The sequence below is a fragment of the Belonocnema kinseyi genome, chromosome 6 (genome assembly GCF_010883055.1).
Source record: "Belonocnema kinseyi isolate 2016_QV_RU_SX_M_011 chromosome 6, B_treatae_v1, whole genome shotgun sequence".
NCBI classification, from domain to species: Eukaryota; Metazoa; Arthropoda; class Insecta; order Hymenoptera; family Cynipidae; genus Belonocnema; species Belonocnema kinseyi.
Genome location: NC_046662.1, coordinates 49,100,312 through 49,118,768, shown reverse-complemented (window position 1 = coordinate 49,118,768; position 18,457 = coordinate 49,100,312). Strand labels below are relative to the sequence as shown.

At 23.6% G+C, this 18,457-nt stretch overlaps 2 protein-coding genes across 3 annotated transcripts in view; one reads left to right on the top strand and one right to left on the bottom strand.

The window, feature by feature from the left end:
• The window catches only part of LOC117174210 (peptidylprolyl isomerase domain and WD repeat-containing protein 1), a 98,684-nt gene that overhangs the window by 46,290 nt on the left and 33,937 nt on the right, over positions 1-18,457 (bottom strand). Inside the window, exons 2-3 of the mRNA XM_033363075.1 lie at positions 9,496-9,713; positions 6,410-6,512 (exon numbers count right to left, since the gene is read on the bottom strand). Of these exons, the coding sequence (XP_033218966.1) occupies positions 6,410-6,512; positions 9,496-9,586 (194 nt within the window). The 5' untranslated portion in view covers positions 9,587-9,713. The remainder of the gene's footprint in view (positions 1-6,409; positions 6,513-9,495; positions 9,714-18,457) is intronic.
• The window catches only part of LOC117174211 (CCHC-type zinc finger protein CG3800), a 23,896-nt gene continuing 15,709 nt past the window's right edge, over positions 10,271-18,457 (top strand). For both annotated transcript variants that reach the window (XM_033363077.1, XM_033363076.1), the window contains exon 1: positions 10,271-10,438. The gene's annotated coding sequence lies outside the window, so the exon portion shown is untranslated. The remainder of the gene's footprint in view (positions 10,439-18,457) is intronic.

Sequence of the window (18,457 nt, the reverse complement as noted above, 5' to 3'; positions counted from 1 at the left end):
TTGTTCTAAATTTGTTTTAAAATTAAAATTATTTTGAAAATTTTTTCAGAACTTCTAAATATCTGTCAAAATTAATTGATTTTTTTTTACAATTTTCAGAAAGTCCTGCAAATTTTATAACATTTCTTCTAAATTTGTATGTATAAATAACAATTGAACATTTATTATTTATAGGTGAAATTTAAGTAATTTTAATATTAATTTTAATTTTAAGTGATAGCCTAATATAAAACAAAATGTAGATTTTCGCTGATTTTAAACAAAAAAATCAGATTATTTCCAAGAATTGTAAAAGGCTTAAAAAGAATAAAAACATTTTCTTAAGATTCCTAGGAAAATTAAAATAAATTTTCATTTTGAAAAATTATTTTAAGAGAATATTTAAAAAGTTTTTCAAAGATTCAAACAAAATTTTCAAAAAAGATTCTAGTAGATTTTAAGAAAACTTTCTGAAATTTTCATGATAATTTTCAATCCTTTTAAAACTCCTAAATATCCCTTAAAATTACTCAAATTCTTTCTACAATTGTTCATTTGTAAATTATACATCAAAATTTTAAAATTTCACTTACAAATTAAGCATTTTTCAAATACAACTCAAATATTGTTAAATATTCAATAATTAATCTTTTTTTTAATTACAAATTTAAAATTGAATGGGTTAAAAATGGAATATTTTAGACTAAAACAACATTTTTAATTTAATAAAATCCTTCAATTACGAATTAATATATTCAGTCACAATTTCACATGTGTTTAATGACGAAGACTTTTAAATTGAAACCGCTTAAGTTTTAACTATAAACTTTGAAAATTCTTAAATTTTGAACTGATTAAAAATCGTTTTGTCAAATCGTTTTTGTTCACTTTTTATTGCTTAAAGTACAGATAAATTTAAATAAAATTGATTTATTTACTAAATAAAAATGTTTTTTATCAAAAATTTCCAACAAAAGAAGGCTTTTATTTTTTATTTGTTCAAGACTTTAGGAAAGCATTTAAAAATTCTTTAAATTAAAAATGTAAGCTTAAAAATAAAAATTTTAAATGGAAAATTTTTAAAGTAAAAAAATTTGAATTACGCATTGTAAGCTAAATAATAGCTTAGTTTTGAACAAAATAAATGCATAGTTTTAAAGAAAATAAATGCATTTTTAACGAAATAGTTGAATTTTGCGCTAAAAATAATAAAAATTTCAATAACAAAATTTAATTTCAACAAAACAAAAACGATTTTTCAACAAAATAGTTCAATTTTCAATCAGGGATGAAGTTTGAACTAAAATGAGAAACAACAATTGAATTTTGAAATAAAACATCAATTTTCGATCAAAAGTAGACCAATTAAATTGTCAGGTACAACAAAAATAATTTAGAAAAAAAAAGAATTTTTAACAAAATAGTTTAATTTTCAATCAAAGTGATAAATTTTGAACAAAAAAATCAATTTTCGATCAACAATGGAAGTAAAATTTTCACATAAAAAAATTTATTTAAAACAAACAAAAAAACGAATTTTTAACAATATAGTTTAATTTTCAATCGAAATGATGAATTTTTATGTAAAATTAGAAATCTTTAACTATTAAATTGAATCTACCCAAAAAGATGAATTTTTAACTAACAGAGATAAATTGCCAATTATATAAATATATAAATGTATAATAACAGAAAATTCAATTGGAAAAGTTACATTTTCAGTAATAACAAAATAAAATTAACAAAAACCAAAACAATTTTTAAAAGCACAGTTGCATTTTCGAGCAAAGTGATGAATTTTCGACTAAAATGATGAATCATCAACTAAAATAATGGAATTTTCAACAAAAACGATCCATTTTCAAATAAAGTAATGAATATTTAACTAGAATACTTGAATTTTTAACGAAAAAGAGACATTTTCAAATCAGAATAATGATTTCTTACTTAAAAAGGACGTTTTATCAACAAAATACATTAATTTTAATCAAAAGTTAAATTTTTAAATAAAAAAAAGACAAATTTTCAACTAAAAAGGGCAAATTTTCAACCGAATAGACAGGAATAGTTAATTTTTTAAACAAAAAGATGCATTTTTAACCATAAGGTGAATTTTCAATGAAGAAGATGAATTTCTACTAAAAAGGACGAATTGCTAACAAAAATTAATATACAACCAAAGAGATATATTTTAATTAAATTGATGGAATAATTACATTTTTAACTAATAAAATTTAAATTAAAAAAAAAAAAAACATAATGAACTTTCAATAAAAATAATTTTTATCAAAAGAGTTTAACATTTCAATCAAAAAATATTTTAATTTGTAATCTGAAACATTTTAATTCAACTAAAAAATAGGTATTTTCAACGTAAGTTTCCTTTTTAACTAAAAAAGATTTTTCTGCCAATAAGAGAGAGAAAAGATTGCAAAGAAACTGGTAAATTTCCAACAAAATATATGCAGTTGCATCGAAATACTTGAATTAACAACTAAAAATGATCAATTTTTAACCAAAAATAGAATATTTAAATCTTCAGGTTAACAAAAATCAATTTAAAAAAATTTCAACAAAATTTTTAAATATAGTAATAGAAAGCTATTTTTACAAATAAAGAATCAATTTTATCAAATTTCATATTCATATTTAACGAAAAATTAAACATTTAAAATTGAACTATTTTATTAAAAATTCGTTTTTTGTGGTTGTAAATTAATTATTTTAACAAGAAATTTAACTATTCCATGTTTAGTTTAACATTGATCTTCTGCAGTTGAAAGTTCATTCATTTGGTGTGAAATTGAAGTCTTTTATTAAAATTTTGACACTTGTGGTAGAATATTAATCTACTTGGTGATTAATTTATCTTTTTGGTTGAAAATTTATTTCTTTGATTGAAAATTAATTTTTTTATTAAAAATTAATTTTTTAACTGAAAATTTAACTATTCCATTTTTTTAATCGAAATTTTTTATAAACATTTAATATTCTTGGTTTAAAATTCATCTGCTTTGTTGAAAATTAATTTCCTCCATGGAAAATCTAAGTATCAGGATTAAAATTCCAACAAATTTAAATATTTGGCTGAATTTCCTTGGAATATAACATTTAAAAATAAAAATTCAACAAAAGTTTTCGTCGAAAACGCTTTTTTTTCATATACATTTAATCTCTTTAAAAATTATTTCTATTTAGAAAATTTAAATATCTCATTTTTCGTTGAAAATTGAACTTTCTTAGTTAAAAAATCATTTATTTTGTTGAAAAATGGTATATTTTTTATAGAAAATTAACCTTTTTGGTTGAAAATTCCATTAAAAATAAAAATATTTGGTTGAAAATTCATATATTATGTTAATAATTCATCTTTTTTTTGGTATAAAATTAACTTTTTGGGGTGAGATTTCATGTCTTCGGTTGAAACTAACTTTTTTATTGCAAATTAATTTTTTTAACTATGAATATTGAACTATTTCATTTTTTGTCGAAACTTTTTTTAAAGCACATTTAATCTTTTTGGTTGACAATGCAACTGTTATGTGAAAAATTTATTTTTTTTTGTTAACAAATTATTTTTCTAACAAAAAATTTAACTCCTCTATTTTTTGATGAAAATATATTTTTTTTAACTAAGATTAAAACTATTTGAACTATTTGATTAAAAACTTTTTTTTTAGTTGAAAATTCAACTTAAGAATTCAGCTTGAGAATCCGTGTATTTTATCGAAAAATCATTTTTTTAAATAGAAAATTAATATTCTTGTTAAATAATTCATCTTTTTGGTTGCAAATAAAACTACTTGGTTAGAATTTAAGAGCCTTCGTTAAAATTTAATCCTATTTAGTTCAAAATCCAACTACTTGGTGGAAAATTAATCTGTTTTTAAGTTAAAAATTCAACTATCTGCTTGAGAATTCGTATACTTTGTAAAAAAAAATTGTCCTTTTCAGCATAAAATTAATCCTTTTGGTCCAAAATGCAACATTTCTATGAAAAAGTTACATATAAAAAGATAAAATAAAAATTTGTTTTAACTATTGTTCAAATTAACTAATTGAAATATTAGAGAAAAAAGTGCCCTTTTTAGATTTCCCCTTAATTATTACTAAAAAGAATCTCTTTAGCCTCTAAAAATTATTATTAACCATTTTTGAGTTGAAACTTTCTAATTATTAAAATGTATAAAACTTGAGAAACTTCATCGGTAATATGCTCAAATATTTCATTTTAACATAGTATGCATGTTATGTTTCTTGAATTGCTTCGACTAATTTCGATATGTTTCGAGAATTAATCGAAAATGGCGACATGTCCTTTTTAATAATTGGACAAGTAGCAAAATTAAATTAATTCTTTTTCAAAAATTAATTAGTTCAAAAAAAAGCCATTCAAAAATTCCCCACAAATCTCAAAGTTCTTTAAAAAATTCGACATTTTTTTCAAAATCTTTGAAAATTTACAATTTTGGAAATCTTTTTAAATGTTAACATAAAAAAAATATATTATTCTAAAACTAGTGTTTCAAAATCCAAAATCATTTAAAACTATTCCATGAATTATGAGACTTTTTTATCATCATTACCCCTTTAAACAATTTGTAATCTAAAATTAAAATGTTCTCTTAAAATTAATTTTCAAAATAAAAAGATCAGTTTAAATATTCCCAGAAATTAGAAAAAAAGTTTTTTATTTTCTTGAAGCCTGTTAACCTTCCGAAAAAGCTTCGAAATTTTTTTCGAAATCTTCAAAAATTTACTGTTAAAATTTTTAAAAAAATATTTTCAAATTTCAAATTATTTTTTGAACTATTCCTAAAACTCTTAAACCTTCTAAACGATTTTAGAAAACTTTTATAATATTTTTGAATGTTTTTAAATATCCTCTTGAAATTAATTTTTCAAAATCAAAAATCAATTAAAATTTTCCAACGAATTTTAAGCAAATTTTGTTATTATCGGTAATCCTTTTAAAATCCCCCAGATGCTTCAAAAATTTTATTTACAAATATTCAAAAGTGTATATTTTTTAAAACTTTTTAAAAATATTTGCCAATTATGACTTAATTTTCAATACTTTTAAATTTTCCAAATGTCTTTAACCTAATCTTATTTTTTATAACATAATTTTATAATTAATTTATAAATTTGTGGATCAAAAATTTTTTTTTCAGAGAATTTTTCTAAGAGCGTGCCATTTTTTTTAAGTTGCAATATAAAATTAAGTAACAATGATTTTTGATTTTTCTTAAACGTAGCTTTATTTTAGTTTCATTAACTATTTTCTTGATTTTTTTTTAAATTTGAATTTAATGTTTTTACCTCCAAAATCTCTCTCTGAACTTAAAAATCTTTCTTAGTTCAAAATGCAACTTATGTCGAAAAGTAATTTTTTTAGTTGAATTCAACTGTTTTTTATTAAAAATCTAAATATTTTGGTTGAAAAGTGAGTTATTTGGTTGAAATTTTCTTTAAATTATTATTTTTTAATTAAAAATGTAATTATACCAGTTAAATTGTTCATTATTATAGTTCTAAAATTCATATCTTTGTTTATTCATTAATTTTCTTAACAGAAAATTCAATTATTCAGTTTTTGGTTGACAATTTATTTTTTGTAGTTGAAAATTTATGTATTTTGTTTAAAATTCGTCTTTTTTGTTAGCAATTAATATCTTCGGTTAAAAATTTATTGTTTTGATGAAATATTGAACTATTTCTATTGAAGATTTATTTGGTTTAAAATTTGTTGTTTTTTTTTGCTGGAAAATTATTTTTTTGCACGAAAAAATCAACTGTTACATTATTGGTTGAAAATTAATCGCCTTTGGTTGAAAATTCATCTATTTTGGATTTCAATTGATTTTAATTGAAATTTTATTTCCTTCGTGAAAAATAAAATGTATTGTTGAAATTTTTTTCTTTTTTGCTGAAAATTCGTCTGTTTTAATACAAATTAATCTTCTTGTTTGAAAATTAGTGATTACGGTTTAAAATTTAAAAGTTATTTTTTTAATTTTACCTAAATACGCACTGAATTTTAAGTATAGAAAGATCAAATAAAAATTTGTTTCAATTCTTATTAAAGTTCATTAATTTTAATAGTAAAAAAAAAATTGCTTTTTTTATATTTCCGCTTAAGTATATCTAAAAAGAATCTCTTTGGCCTGTGGAAATTATGACCGAAAACGTTTAATTTGAAACTTTATCATTTTTAAAATCTACAAAATTTGAGAAATTTCATCGGTAATTTACTACAAGATTTAATTTTTAATCTGGTAGAGTATAAAATTTTTAGATTATTTTACATATTGAGAATGTAATTTTTAATAATAGGATTATTGCTACAGAAAATACTTATATGATAATTAAATATTTCTCTAATTTATATAAGATTTAAAATTAAGAAAGAGTAATTGTTGAGACTTACTTTGTTACTAAAATGTGTGTGACAACATCCTTGTGCATGAAACTTTTTTCATAAGTTTCACTGCTTGGCAAATTATCCACGTATACACTCTCGTATTCCAATACTGTAATGGTAAAAATATTAAATAATTTTACTTTTTTTTTTAATTAAAAAATTTCAAATTGAATGGATTAAAATGAAATATTTTATACTCAAACAATTTTGTAATAAAACCAGAAAATTGATGAACAGCGTTTAATTATAAATCTTTTATTTTTTTAAATTGAAAATAGTGTTAGAAAATAATGTTAAAATCTGTAAATTCATTCATTTTTAACTGATTTTTTAATACGCAGAGTTCGGTTTTAAAAATCATTAATTAATTTATATTTAAAGTTTGTCATCTGAACAAATTTTTTCTCACAAAATTTCCATTTCAAACGCTTTTAATTCTCAATTGTATATATTTTAAAACTACGTATTGTAAACTGAATATCATATTGAAAAAATTAATAATTGAATTTATCATTTTTAAAAATATTGAAATCGAACTTACTTTAAATTTGTGAATAATATCTCAAAAACGAAAAAAGATAGATTATTTTAAATTGTATTATATCATTGTGTGATATATTTATCATATTTCGAGTGATCGGATAGATTTTTCTTCTGAAGAGTAAAATTTTTTCCAAGAAAATAAGTTGTTTTTTTTTAACGTAGGCAAGAATTTTTTAACTTTTGAAATCTTTGAAAATTTCCTTGTAAAATTAATGTTCAAAATAAAAAATCATTTTAAATGTTCCCAGGAATTTTTTGAAGTTTTTTTATTTTCTTGAAGCCTTTTAAACTTCTTAAAAATCTTCGAATTTTTGTTCGAAATCTTCAAAAATTTACAAGTTAACATTTTTTTGAAATATTTTCAAATTTAAAATTATTTTTTTACTTTTTTTCCGTAAATTATTTTTTTTTTTTTCAGACTACAATAGGATCTTTTTGTTTTTGTTTGTTCGTTGTGATCCAAATTTCGTCGTCGAATTCTTGTTTTTTTTTTTTTTAAACAGGAGTTTGCATCAATTTGATTATTGGACGTTAAATAGGATATTTAATTTTGATTTTAATCTAATTTAAATTTCTGAAATTTTGATTATTTTTTTAACTATTTCTAAAACTCTTAAACCTTCTAAATATATTTTAAAATTATTTGAATTTTTCCAAAAAATGCATTAACATCTTCCAGAATCTGCTTTGTCGATTTTAGAAAACTTTTGTAATCTTTTTAAATATTTTTAAATATTCTCTTGAAATTAATTTTTCAAAATAAAAAATCAGTTCAAATTTTCCGACGAATTCTGAGCAAATTTTTTTATTTTCGTGAATCTTTTAAAAATCCTCAAGTTATTTCAAAAATTTTATTTACAAATATTCAAAAATGTATATTTTTTAAAACTTTTTTGAAATATTATTTAAGTTTCGACTTAATTTGAAATATTTTTAAGTTTTTAAAATGTCTTTAACTTAATCGTATTTTTCGATTTTTCTTCTGAAGATTAAAATTTTTTCCAAGAAAATATGTTCACTGTCATTTTCTGGTTTCAAAAAATTCTAGACACCCCAAACTTGAAATAATCTTTTTTTGCAAGATTTCAAGTTATTTTTAAACATTTAGAAAAGTTTTAGAGGATTTCAAGTAATTTTAATATAGGTAAAAAATTATGATACATTTCAAATCAAATTAACTTTTATGATGAAAATTAGTTTTTTAATTTAAAATTTAACTTTTCCATTTTTTGTTGAATTTTTTTTCTCGATAACTCAACAATTTGTTGGAAAATTCATGCATTTTGTTAATTTTTTAGTACATTTAGTACAAACTTACACTGTTGTGTAGAAAATTCGTTTTTTTTTTTCATTGAAAAATAATTCTTTTCAAACAAAATTATACATAATTTTTGGTTAAAAATTCAAGCTACTTAGTCTCAAATTTTTAGAAACGAAAAAAGTATAGATTACAAATTAAAAAAATAAAACATGGAATAACATCACATCGATTGTTCAACAAATTTATTTAATTAAAAATTGTTGAAAAATCTTATTTTTTGGTTGAAAATAAAAAAAATTGATTTAAAATGTATGTATTTGTTGAAAATTCATCTTTCATGGTAGAAATTGATTCTTCTTAGTCGAAAATTGAAATATTTAGTAAAAAATATCTGTATTTGGTTTACAATTCACATCTTTTTGGTAGAAAATCAATTTTTTATTTAAAAATGCAATTTATAATTAAACATTAAATTTGGTTATATTCAAATTTTATTATAATTAAAATATTTTGTAGTTTAATTATCAACAATTACTTTTTAAAATTGAAAATTTGTATTTCCAGGTTGAAAATACTGTTTTTGATTGAAAATTCATTATTCTAATTGAAAATCACATTTATTGCTGAAAACTGATCTTTTCTAGTAGAAAATTCTACTATTTGGTTTAAAATTCATGCATTTTGTCGAAGACTCGTAATTTCAGTAGGAAATTATTCCTTTTGGTTTAAAATTCAATTGATAAAAAATATGTATTTTGTTTAAAATTAGTATTTTGAGCAGAAAATTGATTTTTTTGTTATTAAAAATATAACTCTAGGGTTGAAAATTAATCTTAGTTGAAGGTACAAATAGTTCGTTGAAAATTCATCTTTTTTTGTTGTATTCAACTGTTTTTAATTCAAAATTCGTATTTTAAGGTGGAAAATTGCAAAATTTGGTACAAAATTCGACTGGTCGCCCTGATAATAAACAATTGAAAATATAAAAAAATTTAACTTGCCTGAAAATTGGAAAGTAATCGATGTTATTGCCAGAAGAAAAGTATGAAAACAAAAAATAATTAATGATAATAAACATAAGAAATATATTACATAACCTCAAATACGTTCCAAATTAAATTAACTTATATTCAATACCTATAGTAAAACCAGTTCAAAAATACATTATTACTGATTTTAAATATAAATATTAAGCATAAAGTGACACAAAAATTTAAATATTAGTAATATAATAGTGATTAAAACGCAAAATTAATAAAAACTGAAAAGAGGTTATGTTTCAACTAACCTCTTTTTTTCTTTACGGGTGCAGCTTCCGATGGTAATGGTCCGACCCACTCTTCTTCACTATCACTGTGGTCTCGTTTTCCATCACCCATGGTAAATAAATACCAATTTCGAACTTTAAAAACACTTATTGCCTCTAATTTTCTAAAATGTTTACAAATATGACCAGAGACGAGTCTGTTTCGACTTCAATTACTTCGATTAATCGATTAGTTTCTTCTAAAGAGAAATTAAGTATTCCTTATTTTATAGTAAACTCATTTAAATTACGCCTCTTTAGATTAATTCATTTCCACTATTCTTTTCTTTCACTTATAAGAAACAAAACTCGAAATACTTTCATTTTAAAAAGAATTTGTCAAACTCAGAAAGCTAATTTGAATTTTGCGCTAAGATCAGTCACTACAACAACTTCCGTTTCTTTCTTGTTTTCCAGTTTTCACCTTTTCTCCACTTTTAGCCTCAAATCGATAAAAAGTACTCTAATTGTTTAAAAAAATACCTTTTCTATTGAAAAATGGACTAAATAATTGAAAAAAGGCTCTTTTGAATGTTGCGCCTTTTAGTCACTACAACAACTTTTTGTCTTCTAACCTATCAATTTTCGTCCAATTCTAGCTGAAAATCGATGGAAAATCTCTCAATTTATTAAAAAAATTACTCCAACTGTCGAAAAACGACACATACAATCGAAAAAAAGCTCTCATACCCGGATATGAGTATGAGCATGAGTACCGAGTACAAGTGGAAAAGGTGGCGTTACTGTCGAGTTTGGCATTGGCCGGTCTTCGCTCCTTCAGTCAATGGTCGCCGTAATCGTCCGGTCTCAAGCATCGGTTAAATTTTTATAGAAAAACAATAAATTTACGGCCCCATTGTCTCAGTTTGTGTCAGCAGAGCTGTATAAGGAGGATATCTATTCACCCACTTTCTGAGAAACCAAGGTGAGTTCTATTTTCCGCGAAAATCGGTCTCGAAAGTTGCAACTTTTCGGGTTCTTGGCCGCTGTGTGATTCCACACGTGGTCTCGAGTACGCTAACATTTTTCCGGCACCGAAATCGCGCTCTTTCCTCCAAATTTCTCAAAGCCCTGGAATTAATTTTTCATATTCTTTCGGATTTTTTCGCATCTGGATAACGCGGTCGCAGTTCCTTGAATTTTCCCTAAAAAAAAAAAAAAACCGTACGGCGTCACTCGTGGATGCCATCTTCGCACCGTGGCGTATGTGCGTGCAACCATCAAGTGGGGGCGAGCCACGTTGTCTGAAATACGACTTAAATTGGGATTTATCGGCTTCTGAAAGAATTTGGGATTTTTTCGATTTCTCCGGATGGTTCCTGACTCCCGGGTGTCAGAGAAAAACCGCATTTCTCCCGGATTGCTGTCGGCTTTACACGTGTACCCTCCATACCCCCTCGAGGACCTTGAGTGCACACGAAGCACGGTGCCATTTTACTCAGTGTGGAATTGCAGCCCTCTGCCGCGACGCCGGCATTACAAACTTTTTTTTTCAACATTCTGCCATATTTATCGAAATGTAAGGCCAAAAATGCGATTTTTCTGGGAGATTGATATTTCTCCACCGCCTGTGAGAGTTCCTCCACGTATTGTGCGACTCCATGCCTTCGGCGTGTTTTATTCAGAGTAGGAAATTGTTGAGTGTTTTTTTTTTTTATAACAAAAAACAGTTTTGCGTGCGTGGATTCCTGGAAATTTTAAAATTGCAGTTTTGTTTTAACCCTTTTGGAGCACAAGTCGAAAATAAAGTTCTCCTTTCTAGAATAAATGTTCGCCTTTGTACAGTTAACTTTTTTTAATTAAAGTTATTCAAATTCAATTTCGCAGGAAATTTTCATTAAAATGTAGAAATTGAGTGGTATATTTTTGGAGCAATTTGTTCCTTAACAGTGTGGTTGTAGGCCGGGGAAAAGTCGCGAATTAAAAAAAAAACCGTTCAACAGTCAGTCAATTTTTGTAAAGAGAATAACTGTCAATGATTGTAAATTTGCAATTTTTAAATCGAAAATTTTTTATTACGTTTATAAAAGATTATCTGATAAAAATGTTGCAAGATTAATATTTTGGGTTTTGAATATTAATGAAAAGGTAAATGAAACATTGGGTAATTTTGAAAATTTAGTTTTGCGGCCGCCCTGATATATTCTTTTCGGGAATTTATTTGTCTTTGTATTTTTATAGTTGTTTCCTCCTTGGTTATATTTTTTTTTATTCGACTGTTTTTCATGTTTAAAAAATTGAAGTCTTTTTGGTAAATATATCTACCATTGCATTTAAACGTTAAAAATTAAACCACTTTCTTCAAAAAATATATTTAAATGGAAATTTCACTATTCCAATTAAAGGTATTCTTTTTTCTCCATTTTTAGTTCAAAATTGATTTTTTTTTCTATAAAATTCAACAAATTGTTTAAAAATTTACGTGTTTTATTAGAAAATGGTCTTTTTAGTAAAAATTTTATCTTCTATTTTTTAAAATCGACCATTTGGTTTAAAATTGTGTTACAAATTTATCGTTTCGGGTTTGAAAGTCAACTGTTTTGTAAAGTATTCAAGTTTTTAGCTGAAAGAATCAAATATTTTGTTGAAAATTCAACTTTCTTCTTTTAAAAAATCATCTTTTTGCTTGAAAAATTAAATATTCGGTTGAAAGTGCCACGTTTTTGTTAAAAATTAATGTTATTGAAAATTCATGTATTTTTTTGACAATTCGTCTTTTTGGCAGTAAATTAATCTTCTTGAATGAAAATTTCGTCATTTTTGTCATAAAATTTTTCTCTAGCAGAGATTTAATCTTTTTAATGTTCAAAATGCAACTTATATATTTTTTGTTAAGAATGCATCTTTTGTATGAGGAACGTTCAACTGTTTGGTTACATTTTAAACTATTTTGCTGAAAATATAATTATTTTGTCGAAAATTCAACTGGTTTCTAAAAAAAAAATATGGTCCATTTGACTTCAAAATTGGACTATTTGATTAAAATCTAACTTTTTATGGAAAATTCATCATTTCGGGCTTAAAAGTCAACGTTTTTGGTTGGAAATTCAACTCTCTTTTTTTAAATCGTCATTTTACCTTAAAAGTGCAACTATTCGATCAAAAATTTGTTTGGTTGAACTTCAATATTTATTGTTTGAAAATCCGACCATGTGGTTGGAAATTCATCTTTCTAGGTTAGAAATGAACAATCTGGTTAAAAATGCAGCTTTTTGGTTAAAGTTTAATCTTTTTTTATTAAAAATTCGATCTTTGCTTCAAAATTTATTTTTGTCAAATGAAAATAAAAAATGTCGTTAATTATTTATCTTTTCAGGGTTAAAATTAAACTTTTGTCTCAAAAAATTCGACTTAGTCTGAAAAATCAGATGTATGTTTCAAAATATAATTTATTTTTATGAAATTTTTATCTTGTTTGTTTGAAAATTGGACCATACGTTTGCAAATTCATTTCTGCACGTTTAAAATTCAACTTCTTGGTTTAAAATTTAATTATTTTGTTTAAAATCCAACTTTATAATATATTTTATAATATATAATATAATAAAAAATGTCAACATAGAATCTTCCATAACGGAATAAAATGATTTTAAATTTTAAAAATACTTTGCTTAAAAAAAACAGCTATTGGTGGCAGTTTAATTTTTTTTATTATAAAATTTGAATAAATGGTTACAAATTCATCTTGGTAGGTTTAAAATTGAACAGATTGGTTACGAATTTAACTGTTTTGTTGAAAATTTAATTATTTCGTTAAAAAATTGATTATTTTTCTGAAAAATCATCTGCTTTCTAAAAAAGTAGTTTTTTTCCTTATTGAAAATTTAACTAGTTGGTTGAAAATACAACTGTTTTTGGTTGGAACTTTAATTTTTTGCTATTAAAAATTCCACCATTAGTTTAAAAATTCATGCTTGTATATTTAAATTGAACCTTTTTATTAAAAATTCATCTTTTCGGGTTAAAAAGTCAACTGTTGTCTAAAATATTCGACTTTCAAACTTGAAATTTCAAATATTTGGTAGAAAATCCAATTGTATTTGGCGGATGTTTAATATTTTTGATTTGAAAATTTGTCAATCTGGTTGTAAATTCATTTTTGTGGTAAAAATAAATTTGAAGTTTATCAATTATATTCTGAAATTGTTTTAATCTGTTTATTTAAAAAAGATTATATTTCAAAAATATTACGAGATTAAAGTGCTGGTGTTTGAATTTTATTGGCCAGGGAATTTGAAAAATTAATTTTTTGGGCAGCCCTGTTTAATTTAAAAACTACGTATGGTAAGAGGGTCATATCTGAATTCTGATTGTGTCAGAATGTCATTGCCAATTCAAGAAACAAAAGAATAGTGTCTTGAATTAAGCAGTTTATTAAGAACATGCAAATGTGATCGATTTGCACTTGAAAGCTTTCCATAACATTTGATTAGATTTCAAGTATTCCAATACTTTTAAAAGATTTTTGTATATTGTAAAAAATTTCAAGGTTTTTTTTGGAAATCTTTAAAAAGTTTCCAAGAATCTAAAAAAATTTCAAACTTTTTGAATTATTTGAGGGTATTCGAAAAAATTCCAAGGAATTTTCAATTAATTTCCGTAATTTAGTGGAATTTCAAAGGATTAAAAATAATTTAGCCTATTTTGAATGATTCCAAGGCTTTTCCAAAAGCTCACAAATTTCGAAAGATTTCAAATTTTTTATTTGAATAGTCATCAAAAGCTGGGGATTTTTTTATAAGTCAAGGCTTTTTTTCGAGCGTGCTTAAATTTATTTTTAAAGTTGTGATATTAAAATATATTAAACTCAAATTCCTAAAAATAGTTTATGGCATTTTTATATTCTCAAAATGTCTGGGGTTTTTTTAACTTTAAATTTAAAATAATTTTATTCCATTATGAAGGATTTTATGTTGAAAATGTTACAAGAATAAAATTCTGGTGTTTGAATATTTATGGTCAGGGCTACCCTGACATTATTTTGATTATTATTATTATTATTTTTTTTTTTTAATAAAATCTGACAATAATAAATTAGTATTTTAAATGGTTCTCTTATAACTTTATCATATTTTTTTCAAGTAGTGTTTCAATCTGAGATATGAAAACTAGCACAGTTCCCAGATTTCTGTTGAACAAACAGAAAACCTTGTCTTGTTTTCATGAATTGGTTTCATATTATCTGATCTTCCTAAAAATAATTCTTGTCTTAACATTTTTCGTTTAGAAAACAAACTTTTAAGGAAAAATATAGTTGTTTTATACAACTTGGAATGCTAATTTCAAATTAATCTGATTAAAACAGAATTTGAGTCTGAATAAATATAAATTTTAATTTATAGATACAAATCTAAAATCTTGCATGTTTTTCTAAACTAAAAAATGATAATCTAATGCAAATTTGGTTTTCATAAAAATCGATTTGAATGCGAAAGAGAAACTGTGATCACGAGTCATTGAAATGAATGTGATTGTGCCTTTAAAATGTAGAACACAGAATGCAGAATCGGCAATTTAAACATTAGATATTTTTAATAAGTGAATGCTACTTTCTCTGACGTTTATATTCTTAGGATTAGATTGCAGAATTGAACCTGTATCCGTAATAAGATTCGTACTTTCGAACAGAATAATAGATTAAACCCACATTGAAGAATGTAGGTCAATTTTTTATCAGTTTAGTTGCAAAAGAAAGCATTTAATGATTAATCATTTAATGAATTTGTTGTTTTTTTTTTACCGTGATTGATCAAAACAAATCTTTATTCCTTTTTCGGAAACTAAAATTCATTGAGGGTATTTAATTGATTTAAATAAATGAGTATGCTAATGTTCATAAATTGGAAAAAAGTAAACAAATTCTGAAACTGTTTTCGGTATTTATGACCTTCAATTATATTCAGGTATGATAAAGGTCTTGTGAGTTGTCATCCTTATTATTTTAAGCGTTTGAATTCCTCTTCCGTCAGATATTCTCATGTTTCCTCACGATTTATGTTCTTTAACAGTCGGAACTGAATATTTAAAATTAAAAAAAAATGTTTTTGAATGCAGGTCAGGAAAAACCTGATAATCAGGGACAAGTCAATATTGAGTTTAGGTCTAAATTATGAAAATATGTCAAAGGATTTGTGAAATACTTCCTGGTATTTTAAAATATTTCAAATAAATTTTATACAAATTTTCATGAGGTTTTATAAAATTTCGTAAGATACGGGATGATTTTTGGGATATATAAGGTTTTAGAATATTTAAAAATGTTCCAAGTGATATGGTAAGATTATGAGAATTTATACGGTCTTAAGGGGTTTTAAAAGTACTTTAAAGGGATTTAAAAAAAAAATTGAAAGATTTTATAGTATTTTTAAAAATTGCAATTAATGTTAAAGAGCTTTAAAAAATTACAATATGGTTTCAAAAGATTTTACAGGATATGAAATATTTCAGGGTATTTTCAAATATTTCAAGAGTTTTTAAAATGATTTCTATAATTTAATTTGATTTCAAGATTTGAAATATTGTGTAGTATTTTAGAAGATTCCAAGGCATTTTTGAAAGCTTTTAAGAGTTTTAAGGGATTTTCAAAATTTCAGGGAATTTTATAAAATCTCTTTTTTTTAAATCAAGGATTTTATGCGGTTGTAAAGAATTTTCTAGAATTTCGAAAGATATGGAACAATTTTACATTATCTATGAGGTTTTAAATGATTTTAAGGAATTTTTAAAGCTCTTTATTTTAATAAATCATTTTCACAAGAAATGAGGGCTTTTTCAGTGTTTCAAAAATTTGAAGAGATGTATTTTAATAGATTTTTCTAATTTGCCCTGAATTCTTATTAATTTAACTTGAATTCTTAGGAATTATCTTGAATTTTCAGGTATACCTATTTCTGAATTGAAATTTTAAATATATTTCAATAATTTGATGGAATTTTTAAGACTTTAGGGTATTTTTCAAACCTCTACGTTTTCAAGAGCTTTTAATTAAAAATTCTGTGGTAATTTCTAAAGATTCTAAGGAATTTTGTTTATGAATTTAAATAATTTGAAGGGATTTTAAAGTGTTTGAAATATTTTAAGATACAAAATTCTCTATAATTTCGAAAGATACGGATATTTTATAAAGATTTTACAGTATTTTATAAGATTTAAATGCTTTTAAGATTTTTTTATAATTTTATTTGGAATTCGTCCTGAATTCTTATAAATTCATTAAATTTTACTCTATTCGATAGAGTTTAAACGCTTTTTTGTATTCATCTTGAAGTTTTGTAAAATCACCTTAAATTCTTAAACATTTCATCAAATTCTTTTGAATGTCCTTTTAATTTTTCTGACCTCATTTCAAATTTACTGAATTCAATTAATTTTTTTTTCGTATTTAGAGGGATTTTCAATTCACTTAATACTTTCCCTTAAATTATTCTAAATTTTCTCAAATTTTGCTGAAATAAATTGATTTTTTTTTTTTATTTTTTAAGAAAGTTTAAATAAAATTTTTTAGTTTGGTAGTAATTAGTCGCACTTTTATTTTTGGTTTGAATTCCCCTAAGTTCTTTTAAACTCTTTGGAATTTTTTTGGATTTTATAAATTCACTTTAATTCTACTAATTTTTCTTAATTCTACTCTATTCAATGGTTTGTCTTTTTATTTTTTGATATTTTCAATTAATTTAATTAATCGCTTTTAAAATGAAACTTGATTTTTTATGAATTTCATCGAATTTTTTTTAATTTCCCTTAAATTCTTCTAAATTGACTCAAATGTTACCGAAATAAATGGATTTAAAAAAAATGCGATTCATTGAATTTCTTTTGGATTTTTGATCGTCATTGGTCACTTTTTTAGTTGGAAATTATTAGGCTTTCAAAAATTTGAAGTTATATCCAATTTTTTGGAATTCATCATGAATTCCTTTAAATTCTCTGGAATTTTTTTAAATTCGCTTTTATTCTTCTACATTCTACTTATTTTAATGGATTTTTTTTCTTGAATTTTTAAAAGTTTTTACTCAATTGATCAATGAAGTTTTATTCACATTCTTAAATTATTCTGAATTCATTTGAACTTTTTTCATCCATTTTTAATTTCATCGAATTCATTTCGCATCCATTCCAATTTTATGGAAAACAATTTTTTTATTTTTTAAATTTAGTCCAGTCCATTTGAATTATTTTTAATTTAACTTGAACTGTTTTGATTTCTTATGAATTTATCCTGAATTTGTTTGTTAATCTTCGAGCGCTAAAAAAAAGTACCCTATAAGCGTGACAAAAAGTACTCTTTGGTACCTATTTTTTATCACATAGGGACTGTGAGGCCTGTTTCTAGCTTAAAATTGATTAAAATGATTTGCAGCTCAGTTTTGATTACTTTAAATGCAAAATTGTGTAGCTCTATTGGGAATGGTGGTCTACCATTACGCCACATGGTGCCGAAAAATTGAACTAGAAAGGGTAGGTACAATTTTAATCGTGTATTTTAATTTTTGCATAAAAGTGTTTTTACGATTGTTTTGTGAAGTAAAAACCAATAATTTAATACTAAAAACAAATATTCATAAGAAAAAAATAGTTTTAGACAGAATTTCCATGTTATACAGTGAAAAAAAAAAACACATTTTTGTGAAATAGGGTTAAAAAAAATACAATTATTTCATTTTTTGATGTGCGTTTCAAAGCATTGTAAGCTTAAGTAAACTAATTAATGAATGTAGCGAGAGATTTTATCTATATTATGCCAAGAATACGAATAATAGACGAATGGAATTTAAATACGAATTCTAACCTAACTTTTAGATCAGATTTTTAAATATTTCATGTGTAAATTAATAAAAATTTACTTTATTTTTGCTTCAAAATAAGTCTATTTAAGCTTATAATCTTTTGAAAATCACAATAAAGAGAACAATAATTGTTTTTTCTTTCTTTTTTTTTTTTTTTT